Raw genomic sequence first — 14,724 nt, forward strand, 5'->3', positions numbered from 1 at the left:
AATGACAGAATTTATATGACATCTAGAATAGGCAAAACTAAAATATAGTGTAGAAAACAGATCAGTGTTTGCTTCTTGGGGGTGGGAGATTAATTGGGAAGGGGCTCGAGGAAACTTTCTGGAATAAAATTATACCTGGAAAAATTTTCTAAAAATGGCAACCAACTGGTGAGTTAGGAAGATCTTGGAAGATCTTTTTTCTTCCAAACAGCTTTGCATTGGTTGCCCCTCAAACTCTCCAACAGTTATATTTTCAGGGTTTCATTTTAGCTAGTCAGTGTGTAACTGTTTGATTATGGGTTTGGTTTACATCTCTCCAATGACTAATGGAGTTGAGCATGTATTTATGTTTATTGACCTTTTGGATATCATCTTTTTAAAGTTTTTGTTTTAGTCTTTTGCCCATTTTCCTAATGGGACGTCTTTTCTCATTTGTTTTAGGAGATATATACTCTGGGTGCAAACCTTTGTCTCATATGTGTATGGTAAATATACATATATATATATATATATACATATATATATATATTTCCCCTTCACTCTCAATGCTGTCTTATGATGAATAAACATTCTTAATTTTAGTGTTTATTTATGTATATATATATATATTATGATTAGTGCCTTTTCTGTCCTGTTATAAGCTTTTTGCCTATTTCAAGACTATGAAGATGTTCTCTTATATTTTCTGCTTAGAGTTATTGTTTGATCTTTAAAATATAGATTGACAATCCAAATGAAATCTGTTTTTGTTTATTATGTGAAGTAAGAGTCCAGATGTGAGAGTTGGACTGTGAAGAAAGCTGCGTGCTGAAAAATTGATGGTTTTGAACTGTGGTGTTGGAGAAGACTCTTGAGAGTCCCTTGGACTGCAAGGAGATCCAACCAGTCCATCCTGAAGGAGATCAGTCCTGGGTGTTCATTGGAAGGACTGATGCTGAAGCTGAAGCTCCAATACTTTGGCCACCTCATGTGAAGAGTTGACTCATTGGAAAAGACCCTGATGCTGGAAGGGACTGGGGGCAGGAGGCGAAGGGGACGACAGAGGATGAGATTGCTGGATGGCATCACCTACTCGATAGACATGAGTTTGAGTAAACTCTGGGAGTTGGTGATGGACAGGGAGGCCTGGCGTTCTGCGATTCATGGGGTCGCAAAGAGTCGGACACGACTGAGCGACTGAACTGACTGACTGACTGAAGAGTCCAGATGAAGTCTTTTCCATATAAAATAGATATTCAAATGTCCTAGCACCCTTTTTCAAAAGATTACTTATTTATTTATTTGTTTTTGACTGCATGGGGTCTTTGTTACTGTGAGGGCTTTCTCTCGTTGTGGTGAGCAGGGGCTTCTCATTGCAGTGGTTTCTCTTTTTGCAAAGCACAGGCTCTGGGTGTGTGGGCTTCAGTAGTTGTGGCACACAGTCTTAGCTGCCCTGTCACATGTGGGACCTTCCCTGACCAAGGATCAAACCCATGCCTCCTACACTGGCAGGTGGATTATTAACCACTGGACCACCAGGGAAGCCCCACTATTTATGTATCTTTTTTGAAAAGACTTTTCTCTACTGATGCATATACTGGAAGAGTTGTAAAATTTGTATGTGTGTCACACACACACCTATATATGTATATATATGACATAAATGGGCCAAACTCCACATCTAGTTCTATATTCTCCTATTTTCATGACACTTTTGGCATATATATAACCTATTAATGGCTGCATAGTAGTGTTAGTCACTGAGTTGTGATCAACTCTTTGTGACCCATGGACTGTAGCCTGCCAGGGTCTTCTGTCCATGGAATTCTCTAGGCAAGAATACTGGAGTGGGTTGCCATTCCCTCCTCTAAGGGATCTTCCCAACCCAGAGATCGAACCCAGTCTCCTGCAATGCAGACAGATTTTTTTTATCACCTGAGCCACCAGGGAAGCCCGTATATATGTGTTGGTATACAATATTTATTTTTCTCTTTCTGACTTACTTCACTTTGTATAATAGGCTCCAGTATTGTTATTAATGTTATTAAGATGCTATGATAAACATTTTTTCCCAAAGTGAGTGCCAGTTGTTTTCTAAAGCTAAATTGCTAGGAGTGGGAATTGCTGGGCTAAAGTACAAGGTTATTTTAAAGTTTGCCTTCTGTAAAAGTGAAAGTGAAAGTCACTCAGTCATGTCCAACTCTTTGCTACCCCATGGACTGTACAGTCTATGGAATTCTCCAGGCCAGAATACTGGAGTCCAGGGGATCTTCCCAACCCAGGGATTGAACCCGGGTCTCCCGCACTGCAGGCAGATTCTTTACCAGCTGAGCCACCAGGGAAGCCCTTGTGTTCTGTAAGGTAGTAACAATTTTCACTCTCCCCTAAAATATGTAAACTTGTTTCTCCATATTGTCACCAATAGCCATTTCTGATCTTTTAAACGAGTGAAAATAAACCTTATTTATTATTTTTTTTTAAGTCAAATAGCTTTGTGAAGTGAAGGTCACTGAGTTGTGTCCAACTCTTTGCAACCCCATGGACTATACATATATATATAAACTATATATAACTATATAACCTATACATATATATAAAACTATATATAGGTTATATGTATATAACTATACAGTCCATGGAATTCTCCAGGCCAGAATACTGGAGTGGGTAGCCTTTTCCTTCTCCAGGGAATCTTCCCAGCCCAGGGATCGAACCCAGGTCGCCCATATTGCAGACAAATTTTTTACCAACTGAGCTATCAGGAAGCCCAAATAGCTTTGCGGTATCTCCTTAACGGTTGTTTTGCTTTTCGGAATGGCTTGTTCAATCATCTCCCATTTTTCTTTGAGGTTGTCTTGTGAAAGTGAAATGTGAAAGTGAAGTCGCTCAGTCATGTTCGACTCTTTGCGACCCCATGGACTGTAGCCTACCAGGCTCCTCTGTCTATGGGATTTTTCTAGGCTGTAGTGGGTTGCCATTTCTTTCTCCAGGGAGTTTGCCTTCAGTTCAGTTCAGTCGCTCAGTCGTGTCCGACTCTTTGTGACCCCATGAATCGCAGCATGCCAGGCCTCCCTGTCCATCACCAACACCCGGAGTTTACTCAAACTCATATCCATCGAGTAGGTGATGCCATCCAGTCATCTCATCCTCTGTTGTCCCCTTTGCCTCCTGCCCCCAGTCCCTCCCAGCAGCAGAGTCTTTTCCAGTAAGTCAACTCTTCACATGAGGTGGCCAAAGTATTGGAGCTTCAGCTTCAGCATCAGTCCTTCCAATGAACACCCAGGACTGATCTCCTTCAGGATGGACTGGTTGGATCTCCTTGCAGTCCAAGGGACTCTCAAGAGTCTTCTCCAACACCACAGTTCAAAAGCATCAGTTTCTCGGCACTCAGCTTTCTTCACAGTCCAACTCTCACATCCATACATGACCACTGGAAAAACCATAGCCTTGACTAGATAGGCCTTTGTCGGCAATGTAATGTCTGCTTTTTAATATGCTATCTGGAAGGGAGGTTGTTTTACTCGTTTATAAATATATGTATGTCATGATAACAGTATTTTTGTAGTTTCCCTAGTTTGGCTTTCTAACCTCATTTTCTTCTAACCTCATTTTCTTTCTGCTAAGAGCTAAACTCTACCGCAAGAGAACCTCGGGCGTCCAGGGCCCAGGTGGGCGGGGCCAGCGTGTCCGGGACAGGTTGTCCTCGCCCCATTCCACGCCTCCACCCTCGGGGGGCGGGGCCAAAGGACGCTCGGTTTGAGCGCGCAGTTGCCAGAGCGGCCGTTGGGCGGGAGGCTGGCGCTTCCCGGATTCAGCACCCAGCGGAGAAACGAAACCGAGAGAGCAGAGGTCTCTTACGAGCATCGCCGACGTGCGTAACGTTGACGTAAGACGCCAGCTCAGCCTTGAGGCGCACGCGCAGTGCGTGTGTTAGGGCTTTTGGGCCTCCGTTCGCCGGAGTCTCGCTCCGGAGTCTCGGGCTGCAGTTGTGCTTCCGCTCTGCGTGTTCCTAGAGCCGCTCCTGCCTCCTTCTCTACTTTCCGGCGCGCCACCTCCCATCCGTGTGCCAGGGCTCAGAAGACCTGCAGTAGCGATGCTCTTGGGAATCATCCCCAGGAGTGGAAGTGGAGAATGCCCTCCTTGAGTGAGGAGAGCGAGTGAAGCGCAGCCTCTCTAGACTCTGGGGGCTGAGGTGGGCGTGAGCGAAGGTAATTCAGGCCCACTTTCCGAACCCGGGTCTTCCTTCGACTTTCCAGTGGATTAGGCAGAGGCTTGGGCTGAGTTTCCTCCGGGTCAGTGACTGGGTCGCTCGAATGAAACTTGAGACTTAATTTATACCTAGAGGAAACGAGATTTTGGGTGCCCCTGGCGCAAAGTAAGGCGCTGGATACACAGTAGGCATTATTTTCGCTGTTGCTGTGAGGAGGTGGAGCTGTTGGCACCTCTTCTAAAATTTCTTTGCAAGTGTTAACTGGAGGAGTAACAGCTATTGATGAGACTTTGTGTTAGGCCGGTGAATTTTGCGGGTATTCCCTTCGTGGCTTTGGGCAGGGGGTACATGACTTCCTACTCAATTCTGCAAAACAACAATGGTAATACTGACCCTCGTAGCAGAATGATGATGCCACAAAGCTCTATGGAGTGCTTCATAAGAGGGACAGAGGAACCTTTTCCAGAGGATCATACTGAAAACTTTTTCCTTGTCTCTCGTAAACCATATGCATTTTTGTTTTTGTTTTGTGTGAGGTGCTAGAGTGACGTTGAAGTTCTTTGCTAAGACTTATATTCAGAACCTGATTAGAGGAACGCCTTTTGGGCTAGTCTGAAATCCCTTTTAGTTATTCCATGAATACTTACTGAATGCTTTCTGTGTACTGTTCTAACTTCTTAATAAGTGAGTAAAGAAAACAAAGATCCCTGCCCATTGCAGCTTAGGTTGTAGTTTTGGGAAGACATAAAAAAATAGTAAACATAAATAAGGAAATTCTTTGATGGCTTAGATGGTAAAGCGCCTGCCTACAGTGCCAGAGACCTGGGTTCATTTCCTGGGTCGGGAAGATCCACTGGAGAAGGAAATGGCAACCCACTCCAGTACTCTTGCCTGGAAAATTTCCAGGGTAGTCTCCACAGTCGATGGGGGTGGCAAAGAGTCAGATACGACTGAGTGACCTCACGTTCACTTTTTCACTTTCACATGTTAGAAGGAAAGAGTGTCATAGGAAAAGACAGCAAAGTTCTTACCTTTACCATTGTTAATGGAAGATGCAATTTTAAATTAGAATGTCAAAGGCTTCACAGAAAAAATGACACTTCTGTAAATTCTCGAAGGAGATAAGGGAAGGGAAGAACATTCCAGGTGGAGGGACTGACTGTCCAAAGCCTCCCCTTGCTGTGTGTCTGGGCTTTTAAGTGAACGGCAAGAGAGCCTGTGGGGCTGGAACACAATGAAAAAAAGGGGTAGTAGGAGAAAATTAGGTTAGCCATGGGGTGGGGCTGGAGAACAGACATGTTCTAGGGCGTTGTAGACTATTGTAAAGACTTTGGCACTTACTCTGAGTGAAATGGGGAGCCGTGACAGCACAGCAGCCCTACAATCTGAGGTTTTTCAGAGTTACTCTGGTGGGTGTGTTTCAGAATAGAATGGCGGAGGCAAGGGTAGAAGCAAAGAGAGGAGTGAGACGGCTGTGGCAGTAGTTCAGAAGAGAGTTGATGCGTATTTCTAATCAGAAGGTTGGTAGTTGGAGTGAGTGCGAAGCAGTTGGATTCTGGGAATTTGTAGGAAACAATATTTGGATAAGTTGTGTGTTATCAACCTGAACATTTTTCAACATGATATACAGTTTATATATAAATATATAATATATAATTTTGGTCCATGTTCCATAAGTATAGGCGGGAAGAACAGTGGAGTGTTTGAACCACTTTAGTTGTTCTCCTGTGAAAGTAATTACGTATTAGCTTAGGTAAGATTTCAGAGCTTACTTACAGCCATTAATTGGTATGTGAAGTTAATGACTAAAGTCAGACTTTTTCCAAAATAGAATATAGTTGAAATCTAAAAGTTGTAGTTTCCAGTAAGCAAAGTGTGAATTAGGACAGAATAATTTGTTGTAGTCCTCGTGCATTTACTCTTAATTAAAATTTTAGTGAATGTGAAAATGCTTCCTTTCTGCTTTCTGTCAGAAATTTGTCTAAATATTCTAACAGTAAAAAAAAAAAAAAATAGACCTAAGGTAAGAAAAATACATTAATAGGTTATTGTGACTGTTATTCACAATTTTGGGGTAAATATACTGTGGGAAACAGAAATAACTAAGATAATTGTTACTTCAGGAAGTTTGCAAGCTCGTGGGCTTTCCTAGTGGCTCAGACGGTAAAGAATCTGCTTGCAATGCAGGGGACCTGGGTTCAAACCCTGGGTTTGAATGATCCCCTGGAGGAGGGCATGGCAACCCACTCCAGTATTCTTGCCTGGAGAATCCCCATGGACAGAGGAGCCTGGCGGGCTACAGTCCATGGGGTTGCAAAGAGTCAGACAACTGAGTGACTGAGCACAGAATGGCACAGACAGACTTGTATGTAATTTAAGCAAAATATAAAAGGATGAAAAAGTATTTTGAGTACAAAGTAAATGCTAATGGAATACAGTCTTCTTTTGTTACTGTTTATTGTGCTCACTTTTATCTCCTGTTTTAATCTTCATACTGATGTAGAATGTATTGAATATGCTAAATAAACCCAGAAGTCATGAACTGAAGCACCTGTTGATTAACACTGTGCCAACAAGTACCATGTAATACTCATTGCTGTCTCTGCTGGAATTTAGAACTTTTTCAACATTATGCCGTTAAGCGTTGCTTCCTTCTCTTGCACCCCTTTCTGTTTCCAGTGGACTGATGTTTTTGGTATCTTAGACAGTGTGAGAGCACAGAATGTAGAGTGACTATTTGTAATTTGTATATTCATTAAGGATATTTCTTCAGTTTAAAATTATTCTATGAAAGTATATTAAGATTTTGTGGCAATAAAAAGATAATATTTTATAATATAAATAAACAAGGAGCTGTCTGACCGACCTTATGAGGCAGGAATCTGAAGTTTAGAGACATGCCAGGGTGAACTATAGGTCAGTTTCAGCGTTGAGCGAGAGGCTAACCTGTCAAGTTCACCACAGTTGACAAGTAGTATGGTGACGGGTGTTTGCTGGTGGGTGGCCTGTAAAGGTGATTTGGTACCGCCAAAGTGCATGACTTAGCAGGAGTCAAACCTGGACAGAGGGCATATTTGGCAGTCCTCATAGGTGAGTTTAAGTGGGTGGGGGCAGAGAGGTCATAGCAGGAACGGTGCTGGGTTCAGGTGCTGGAATCTCTCCTGGAAGGAAGTGAGATTTGGAGGGAGCTAAAAAATAGAGCTAGAAGTCACTTGTTAGTAGTTTGAGCAAAAGGATAAATCTTCCTCTAAGCATGTGTTTGGGTCCCTGTGGGTGGTGTCTCAGCCTTGGGTACAGAACTTTGGGGAGGAACTAGGTGTGTTACTTTGGTAATAGGAGCTGCCATTCACTGATGAATGTTCTTTCGTGTATGCTAACATGTTTCATCCTCATCTTAAAAAATAATACCTCAAGTTTTTAAAGAAGAAACTGATGTAAAGTTATTTGCCCATGGCCACTTTACTAAGCTGTAAATAACAGTACTGGAATTTGAGCCTAGGTTTATTGGACATCAGTGCTTTTATTCTTTCTTTATTCCAAATTGCCTCAATATGTAATGAATTGTACTCACATTAGTCTACCTATTTTATGTGATTTGTCATGATTGTGGTCGTTTGCTGTGGATTAGATTTCACTCACTAATAAAATTTGATTCACTTAATTGTGTGTTTTCTTTTTCTAGATTTTAATTTGATTTGAAAATGAGTAAGTGCAGAAAGCAACCACTGGGTTCAAGTCCTGAGACATTCAGCCCAGATGTTCTTGCTGACATTGTTGAACTCTTTGCCAAGAACTTTTCTTATGGCAAACCACTTAATAATGAGTGGCAGTTACCAGATCCCAGTGAGATTTTCACCTGTGACCACACGGAATTCAGTGCATTCCTTGATTTGAAGAACTCCCTAAATGAAGTGAAAAACCTACTGAGTGATAAGAAATTGGATGAGTGGCATGAGCACACGGCTTTCACTAACAAAGCTGGGAAAATAATTTCTCATGTGAGAAAATCTGTAAATGCTGAACTTTGTACTCAAGCATGGTGTAAGTTTCATGAAATTTTGTGCAGCTTTCCACTTATTCCACAGGAAGCTTTTCAGAATGGAAAACTGAATTCTCTACACCTTTGTGAAGCTCCTGGAGCTTTTATAGCTAGTCTCAATCACTACTTAAAATCCCACCGAGTCCCCTGTGATTGGAATTGGGTAGCTAATACTCTGAATCCTTACCATGAGGCAAATGACAATCTTACGATGATTATGGATGACCGACTTATTGCAAATACCTTGCGTTGTTGGTACTTTGGTCCAGATAACACTGGTGATATCATGACCTTGAAATATCTGACTGGACTTCAGAATTTCATAAGCAGTATGGGTACCATTCACTTGATCACTGCAGATGGAAGTTTTGATTGCCAAGGAAACCCAGGTGAACAAGAAGCTTTAGTCTCTTGTTTGCATTACTGTGAAGCTGTCACTGCTCTGATGACCCTTGGAAATGGTGGCTCTTTTGTTCTGAAGATGTTTACTTTGTTTGAACATTGTTCCATAAATCTTATGTACCTACTAAACTGTTCTTTTGATCAAGTTCATGTTTTCAAACCAGCTACTAGCAAGGCAGGAAACTCAGAAGTCTATGTGGTATGTCTCTACTATAAGGGAAGAGAGACAATCTATCCTCTTTTATCTAAGATGGTGCTGAATTTTGGGTCTGAAATGACCAAGAAAGCTCTCTTTCCCCATCACATGATTCCAGAATCTTTCCTTAGAAAACATGAAGAATGTTGCATGTTCTTTCATAAATACCAACTAGAGACTATTTCTGAGAACATTCGTCTGTTTGAGTACATGGGAAAAGGGGAACAAGCAAAGTTGAACAGTTTAAGGGACTATGCTGTTCAGTATTTCATGCAAAAGTTTCAATTGAAGCCTCTTTCCAGAAATAACTGGCTAGTGAAAAAATCTAACATTGGCTGTAGTACAAATACAAAATGGTTTGGGCAGAGAAACAAATATTTTAAAACCTACAATGAAAGGAAAATGCTGGAAACCCTTTCCTGGAAAGATAAGGTGGCCAAAGGGTACTTTAACAGTTGGGCTGAAGAACATGCTACATATCATCCTGGGCAAAGTTCTGTTTTGGAAGGGACAGCTTTCAATCTTGAGTGTCACTTATGGCAGGTTTTACAGGGAAAGAAACTGCCAAAGGTAAAGTGTTCTCCTTTCTGTGATGGTGAGATTTTAAAGGCTCTTAATGAAGCAGTTGAAAAGTCATTAGGAGGAGCCTTGAATTTTGATCTTAAGTTTAGGCCAAAACAGCAGCATTGTTGTTCTTGTCATGTTTTTTCTGAAGAATTGATATTTTCTGAGTTGTTTAGCCTTACCAAGTGCCTTCAGGATCATCAGGATGAAGAACCCAGCACCCAGATAAAGTGCCTGCTAGTGGGTTTCCCAGCTCTCCATAATATCAAAATGCACATACCATTGGAAGTTCGACTCTTGGAATCAGCTGCACTCATGACTTTTAGCTGTTCATTGCTTCATGATGGAGACCCCACTTACCAGCAATTATTTTTGGACTGCATACTACATTCATTGCAACAGCTTCATACAGGAGATGTTATGATTTTGCCTATACTTTCTTGTTTTACAAGGTTTATGGCTGGTTTGATCTTTGTACTCCACAGCTGTTTTAGATTCATCACATTTTCTTGTCCCATATCCTCTGAGCCCCTGAAGACTTGTGCAGTCCTGCTTTGTGTTGGTTATCAGGATCTTCCAAACCCAGTTTTTCAGTATCTGCAAAACGTAAATGAATTGTTGAGAGATTTGGTTAACACTGAGGCAACCCAGCAGGTTTTACAGTTTGTGCCAATGGAGGTGCTCCTTAAGGGTGCACTACTTGATTTTTTGTGGGATTTGAATGCTGCCATTGCTAAAAGGTATTTGCATTTGATTATTCAAGGGGAGAGAGAAGAAATCATTGGCAGCCTTCAGTTATGAAGTTGATCTTGTCCTTCCTGAGATTTAACTTGATGGCTTCTTACAGTTTCCATTGTTATTGCATTCCTTTGCTATTAATTTAAAACCTTCTGTTTTGAAGAAAGGCTAAGTTTTGCATCATTTAAAGTCTCACTTTTTTCTGGAAAACCCATCAGCTAGTCTGACCTCTAGGGTATATACACACACAGGCATAGAGCTTCCTATATGGTAGAAGATACATAGTGCTAGTATTCAACTTCACACAGAGAAGTGTGTATATACTTGGACATATCCATGTGTGCATATGCAGTTTAGTTGGTTTTATTTATCTGCTTAAGATTTGCACCTGTGTGCCTTCAGGTTAGATTTTTTTTCCAACTAATTTTCTCTCAATGGCTAATACTGTTATGAATTGATAGAGGTCTTTGATGAAAAGAGATGAGCCACTCCTCAGCAATACTAATTTCCTTTGATATTGACCTTGTCAGTTACTAATTTGGGGAACTCATCATTCTAGACATCTTGATATGTGCCATTCATTGCATTTAGGCCACTGATCCAATTTACTTTTGTGGTTCAAATGAAGCTACTGTACTGTTTTATAAATATTTTACTAACTACAGTCCAACTAGAAAGGCTATCAGGACAGCTTTAAACCAAAGATCATATTTAAAACAATGAAGAATTACTGTGTCTAAAACAGTCTTATATGAGTGAAAAGTTTCATTTAGCAATGGAGTGGTGATTTTTAGCTTCCAGGAAATAATGTGTGAACAAAAAGATTGCAAAATAATGTTTATGGTCTCTCATTGGGGACATACAAATGTGATGAACGTAGTGAATACTGAGAAATTTTGGCACTTTGAGAATGATGGTATAACATGAACTTTTTGTAATCTTCATAAATCCTTTTTTCCATATGAAAGTAGCACTTTACCAAAAGGTTAACCATGTGATGTTTATTTTTCAGGTACATTGATTTCTTTTGCATTATATATATCTGTCAGTATAATCAGGCTATTATGGCCAGCTATGTTAAGCAGATCTTTGTTACTTTGAAATTCCACAAGGTGAAGAATATTTGTATGTTCACATGTGCATTTTAGAGATATTTGTTAGTTATATAAATATTCTTTGATGTATTTGGTTGACAAATATTAACCTGAAGTTTTTCATGTTCTTTGCTATTTTGAGTTCCATTATAGATTCATGAATAAAGTCATTAGCAGAGAAATTTTGTGTTCATTCTTTTAAAGAGAATCATGGGGGAATTAAAAAATATAACTTGGAAACACTTTTTTTTAAGGAAAGCTTTAATGGAAGCTAATGTTCCTTCATTTTCTCTGATTTGTATTCATTAAAATTTATTCCTTAATGTTGCAATATTTACAGAAGCTCTACTTCAGGAAAGAAATGGAATACTTAAGGGACAGAGGAAGAGGTTATATTTAGTTCTTGACAGGGAGGATGTGAGTGTTTGAGGTAGATTTCTGAAAGAAATGTGATTTCCTATTGGTGACTTTATGAAAGCTGTTACAGTTGTGTAATGGTAGACATCTGATAGAAAATTGGTTACCAAGAGAGAATTAAAAACCACTCTTGGGAAACCATTTTGCACTTAAATAGACTTTATGCCTTGGTTGATGGGGTCCAATACAGTGACTCAGTTTATTTTTACCTGTTTTAACTATTTGATTAGAATGAAGTTGAAAGCTTAGGGCCAGGTTCTGATATTAAAACTTTTTAATTTAAGTCCCTCAAATAAGTATTGAATGCTTAGTTGTTTTTGTCAACCTGTGTTGGGATATGTAACATAGGGGTGTATACTAGAATGTATTTGTTTTTTAATCCATGTTTGGGATCAGTTGCTTTTCATATGGCTTATTGAATTCAGAGTTGCTCTTGAGGTGAGATAGAACCTCAAGGAAGATTCAAATTGAACGGGGTGTAGCTGACAGGTACCAGTGATTTTCAGAAATTGCTCTGAGAAAAAGGGAAGGAAAAATAATGTCTGAGAAACGAATGAGAAAGTAGAGAAAGACCATAAGATGAGATGATTTGTGTAGGTTATCAAGGTAGTAGTTCCTGTTATTAAAAATATCGGGGGGGGGGTCTTGAAAATTTTAACTTAATTGTGTTGCTTTTTGAAAAGAATTTTTAACAGCCATAAAATGTAATCATCACAGATGTGTTTCCTGACAAACTCAGAGAAAGCGGTCTTAAAATACACTTAATTTCTTCAGTATTGTTTTATGTTTTCCAAGGAAAAAGTCAGTTTTGTATTTTAGTGGAGGCTTTTATATATCATGCTAATGTCAAAGTTTTGAAAATTTCTGAGTCAATGTAAAATCCAAATTTGTGTACTTTCTCCATTTTTACAGTCATTATTTTGTTTAAAAAGATTTGCATTAAAAGTTTTTTTCTACTCCAAAGATTTCAAAGTGGAACAAAAGTAACAAGTTACTAGGGGAGTTGAAAAAAATCTTTATACTTTTGTTATTTTATTTAATCTTTGATGAGAATACAAGTCCTTTTAAATATTTAAACCTTATCTTTTATTTCCAGATATTTAACTGAGTATTTTTAACATTTGTTAAGGTACTGTGGTGTGAGTATATAAAATTAGTTAATACTTCACTTTTTTATAATGAAAGTGTTGATTATAAACCCAATCAAATTCTTATTTTTCTTGTTTAAATACTTAATATTTTTCATTGATTCTTTACAAAGGGCAATGTATTTTGTTTAGTGTATTTTTGCTTTTTAAGATGAAAGTAAGAAAAAGGAGATGTTTTAATTGTTTCAGTTTTTTGAGTCATTTTAAGCAATAAATGATTATTACTTTTTATAAAACCAATACATGCTTATAAGGATTTTAACCAAAGCATGAGAGATTTTCTGTTTATTTTTATATTCTATAGCCCACAAGGCTCCTGTGTCCAGGGGGTTTTCCAGGCAAGAATACTGGACTGGATTTCTTCTCCTGGGGATCTTTCTGACCCAGGGATCGAACCCGTGCCTCCTGCCACATCTCCTGTGTTGCAGGAGGCAGATTCTTTACTGGTGAGCCACTGGGGAAGCCTAATAAAAAAATAAAACCATTAATTACACTGTTATAATTAGATCTTAAATTCCCTTTATAATCTGTTTTAATACAGTTTGAACAAAACTTAGATTTAATATAGTAATATCTAAGTGAAGTCGCTCAGTCGTGTCTGACTCTTTGCGACCCCATGGACACCAGGCTCCTCTGTCCATGGGATTTTCTAGGCAAGAGTACTGGAGTGGGTTGCCATTTCCTTCTCCAAGTAATATCTAGTATATCCTTTATTAAAATGATGAAAAATTATTATACATAGATGGTACTACAGATTTGCAGGACCTGGCTGAATATTTGCACATAGTTACTACTGCAAAGAGACTCAATTATTATTTGGTAATAGGTCTCTCCCCACTTTTTTTTTCCTTAAGTTATATTAAAACTCATTTCTGGCTGATATTAGCAGAATTAACTATAAAACAAAAATTTCATGGTTCCCAAATAAATTTCTATTTGGATAGTAGATGCTTTTCTGGTTGGCCTAATGGCCAAGTAACAAAAAGCTAAAAGCTTGATACTGCATATAGTCACTTATAATATCTTGGCATGTTTTAGGGCATGTGGTTAAAACAATAATCCTCAATAAATTTATGATTTTATGTTTCTAATCAGTGTACACTTTATATAAAACAGTTTATATTAAAGTTTTTAATAAGGAATTTTTCTCCTCATTCTGTTGTCTTTTCTTAGTTTTAGCGAATACAGAAAATGAAGGTAACTTATCTTTTGACAAGCACAAGTTTATATTGGAACATTTTGATTTATAACCACAAATATGGAAGATACCAGCTTTTCTTAATGAATATGAAATATTTTAGTGAAAATATTTGGAAATTACCTGTCAGTGAGCATAGGTTAGCATTTGGTTTCACTCAACTGAAAATTTTCTGTAAAAGTGTAATCTGCTTGTGTTCACATAAAGGCTGTATGTGCATGTGTGCTAAGTCGCTTCAGCCCTGTCCAACTCTGTGACTCTATGGATTGTAGCTCTCCAGGCTCCCATGTCCATGGGGATTCTCCAGACAAGAATACTGGAGTGGGTTGCCATGCCCGCCTCCAGGGGATCTTCCTGACTCAGGGATCAAACCTGCGTCTCTTAGTCTCCTGCATTGGCAGGCAGGTTCTTTACCACTAGTGCCACCTGGGAAGCCCAATAGGTTATATACTCAATTACAAATACAGTGTTTCTCTAATTTTCTCAAGATCTTGATTGTCATGTCTTTATAGTGGTCTAATAGATTAACTAGGTGTAGTCATTCTGTGTTCACTTACACCAAGTGCAGGAGCATGAGTTTAGCCTGTTACCAGGGATTTAAAAATATTTAATATTGCAGCCATCTGGTGATGTCCATCTGTAGAGTCTTCTCTTGTTTTGTTGGAAAAGGGTATTTGCTATGACCAGTGCATTCTCTTGGCAAAACTCTTAACCTTTGCTCTGCTTCATTTTGCACTCC

General features: G+C 39.2%; 1 protein-coding gene across 1 annotated transcript; it reads left to right on the forward strand.

Annotated features, from left to right (window-relative positions):
• The first annotated feature begins 3,776 nt into the window (after window positions 1-3,776).
• Window positions 3,777-11,404, forward strand: CMTR2 (cap methyltransferase 2). The gene is made up of 2 exons (XM_043899023.1): window positions 3,777-4,187; window positions 7,872-11,404. Exon 2 carries the CDS (start codon window positions 7,891-7,893, stop codon window positions 10,189-10,191), a length of 2,301 nt encoding a protein of 766 aa, XP_043754958.1. The 5' UTR covers window positions 3,777-4,187; window positions 7,872-7,890; the 3' UTR covers window positions 10,192-11,404.
• Window positions 11,405-14,724: the final 3,320 nt, after the last annotated feature.

The sequence above is a fragment of the Cervus elaphus genome, chromosome 4 (assembly GCF_910594005.1).
Source record: "Cervus elaphus chromosome 4, mCerEla1.1, whole genome shotgun sequence".
In the NCBI taxonomy this organism is placed as follows: domain Eukaryota; kingdom Metazoa; phylum Chordata; class Mammalia; order Artiodactyla; family Cervidae; genus Cervus; species Cervus elaphus.

Excerpts from the sequence above, each read along its gene's own strand:
- CMTR2 (XM_043899023.1), top strand. The coding sequence starts at position 7,891 with ATGAGTAAGTGCAGAAAGCAACCACTGGGTTCAAGTCCTGAGACATTC.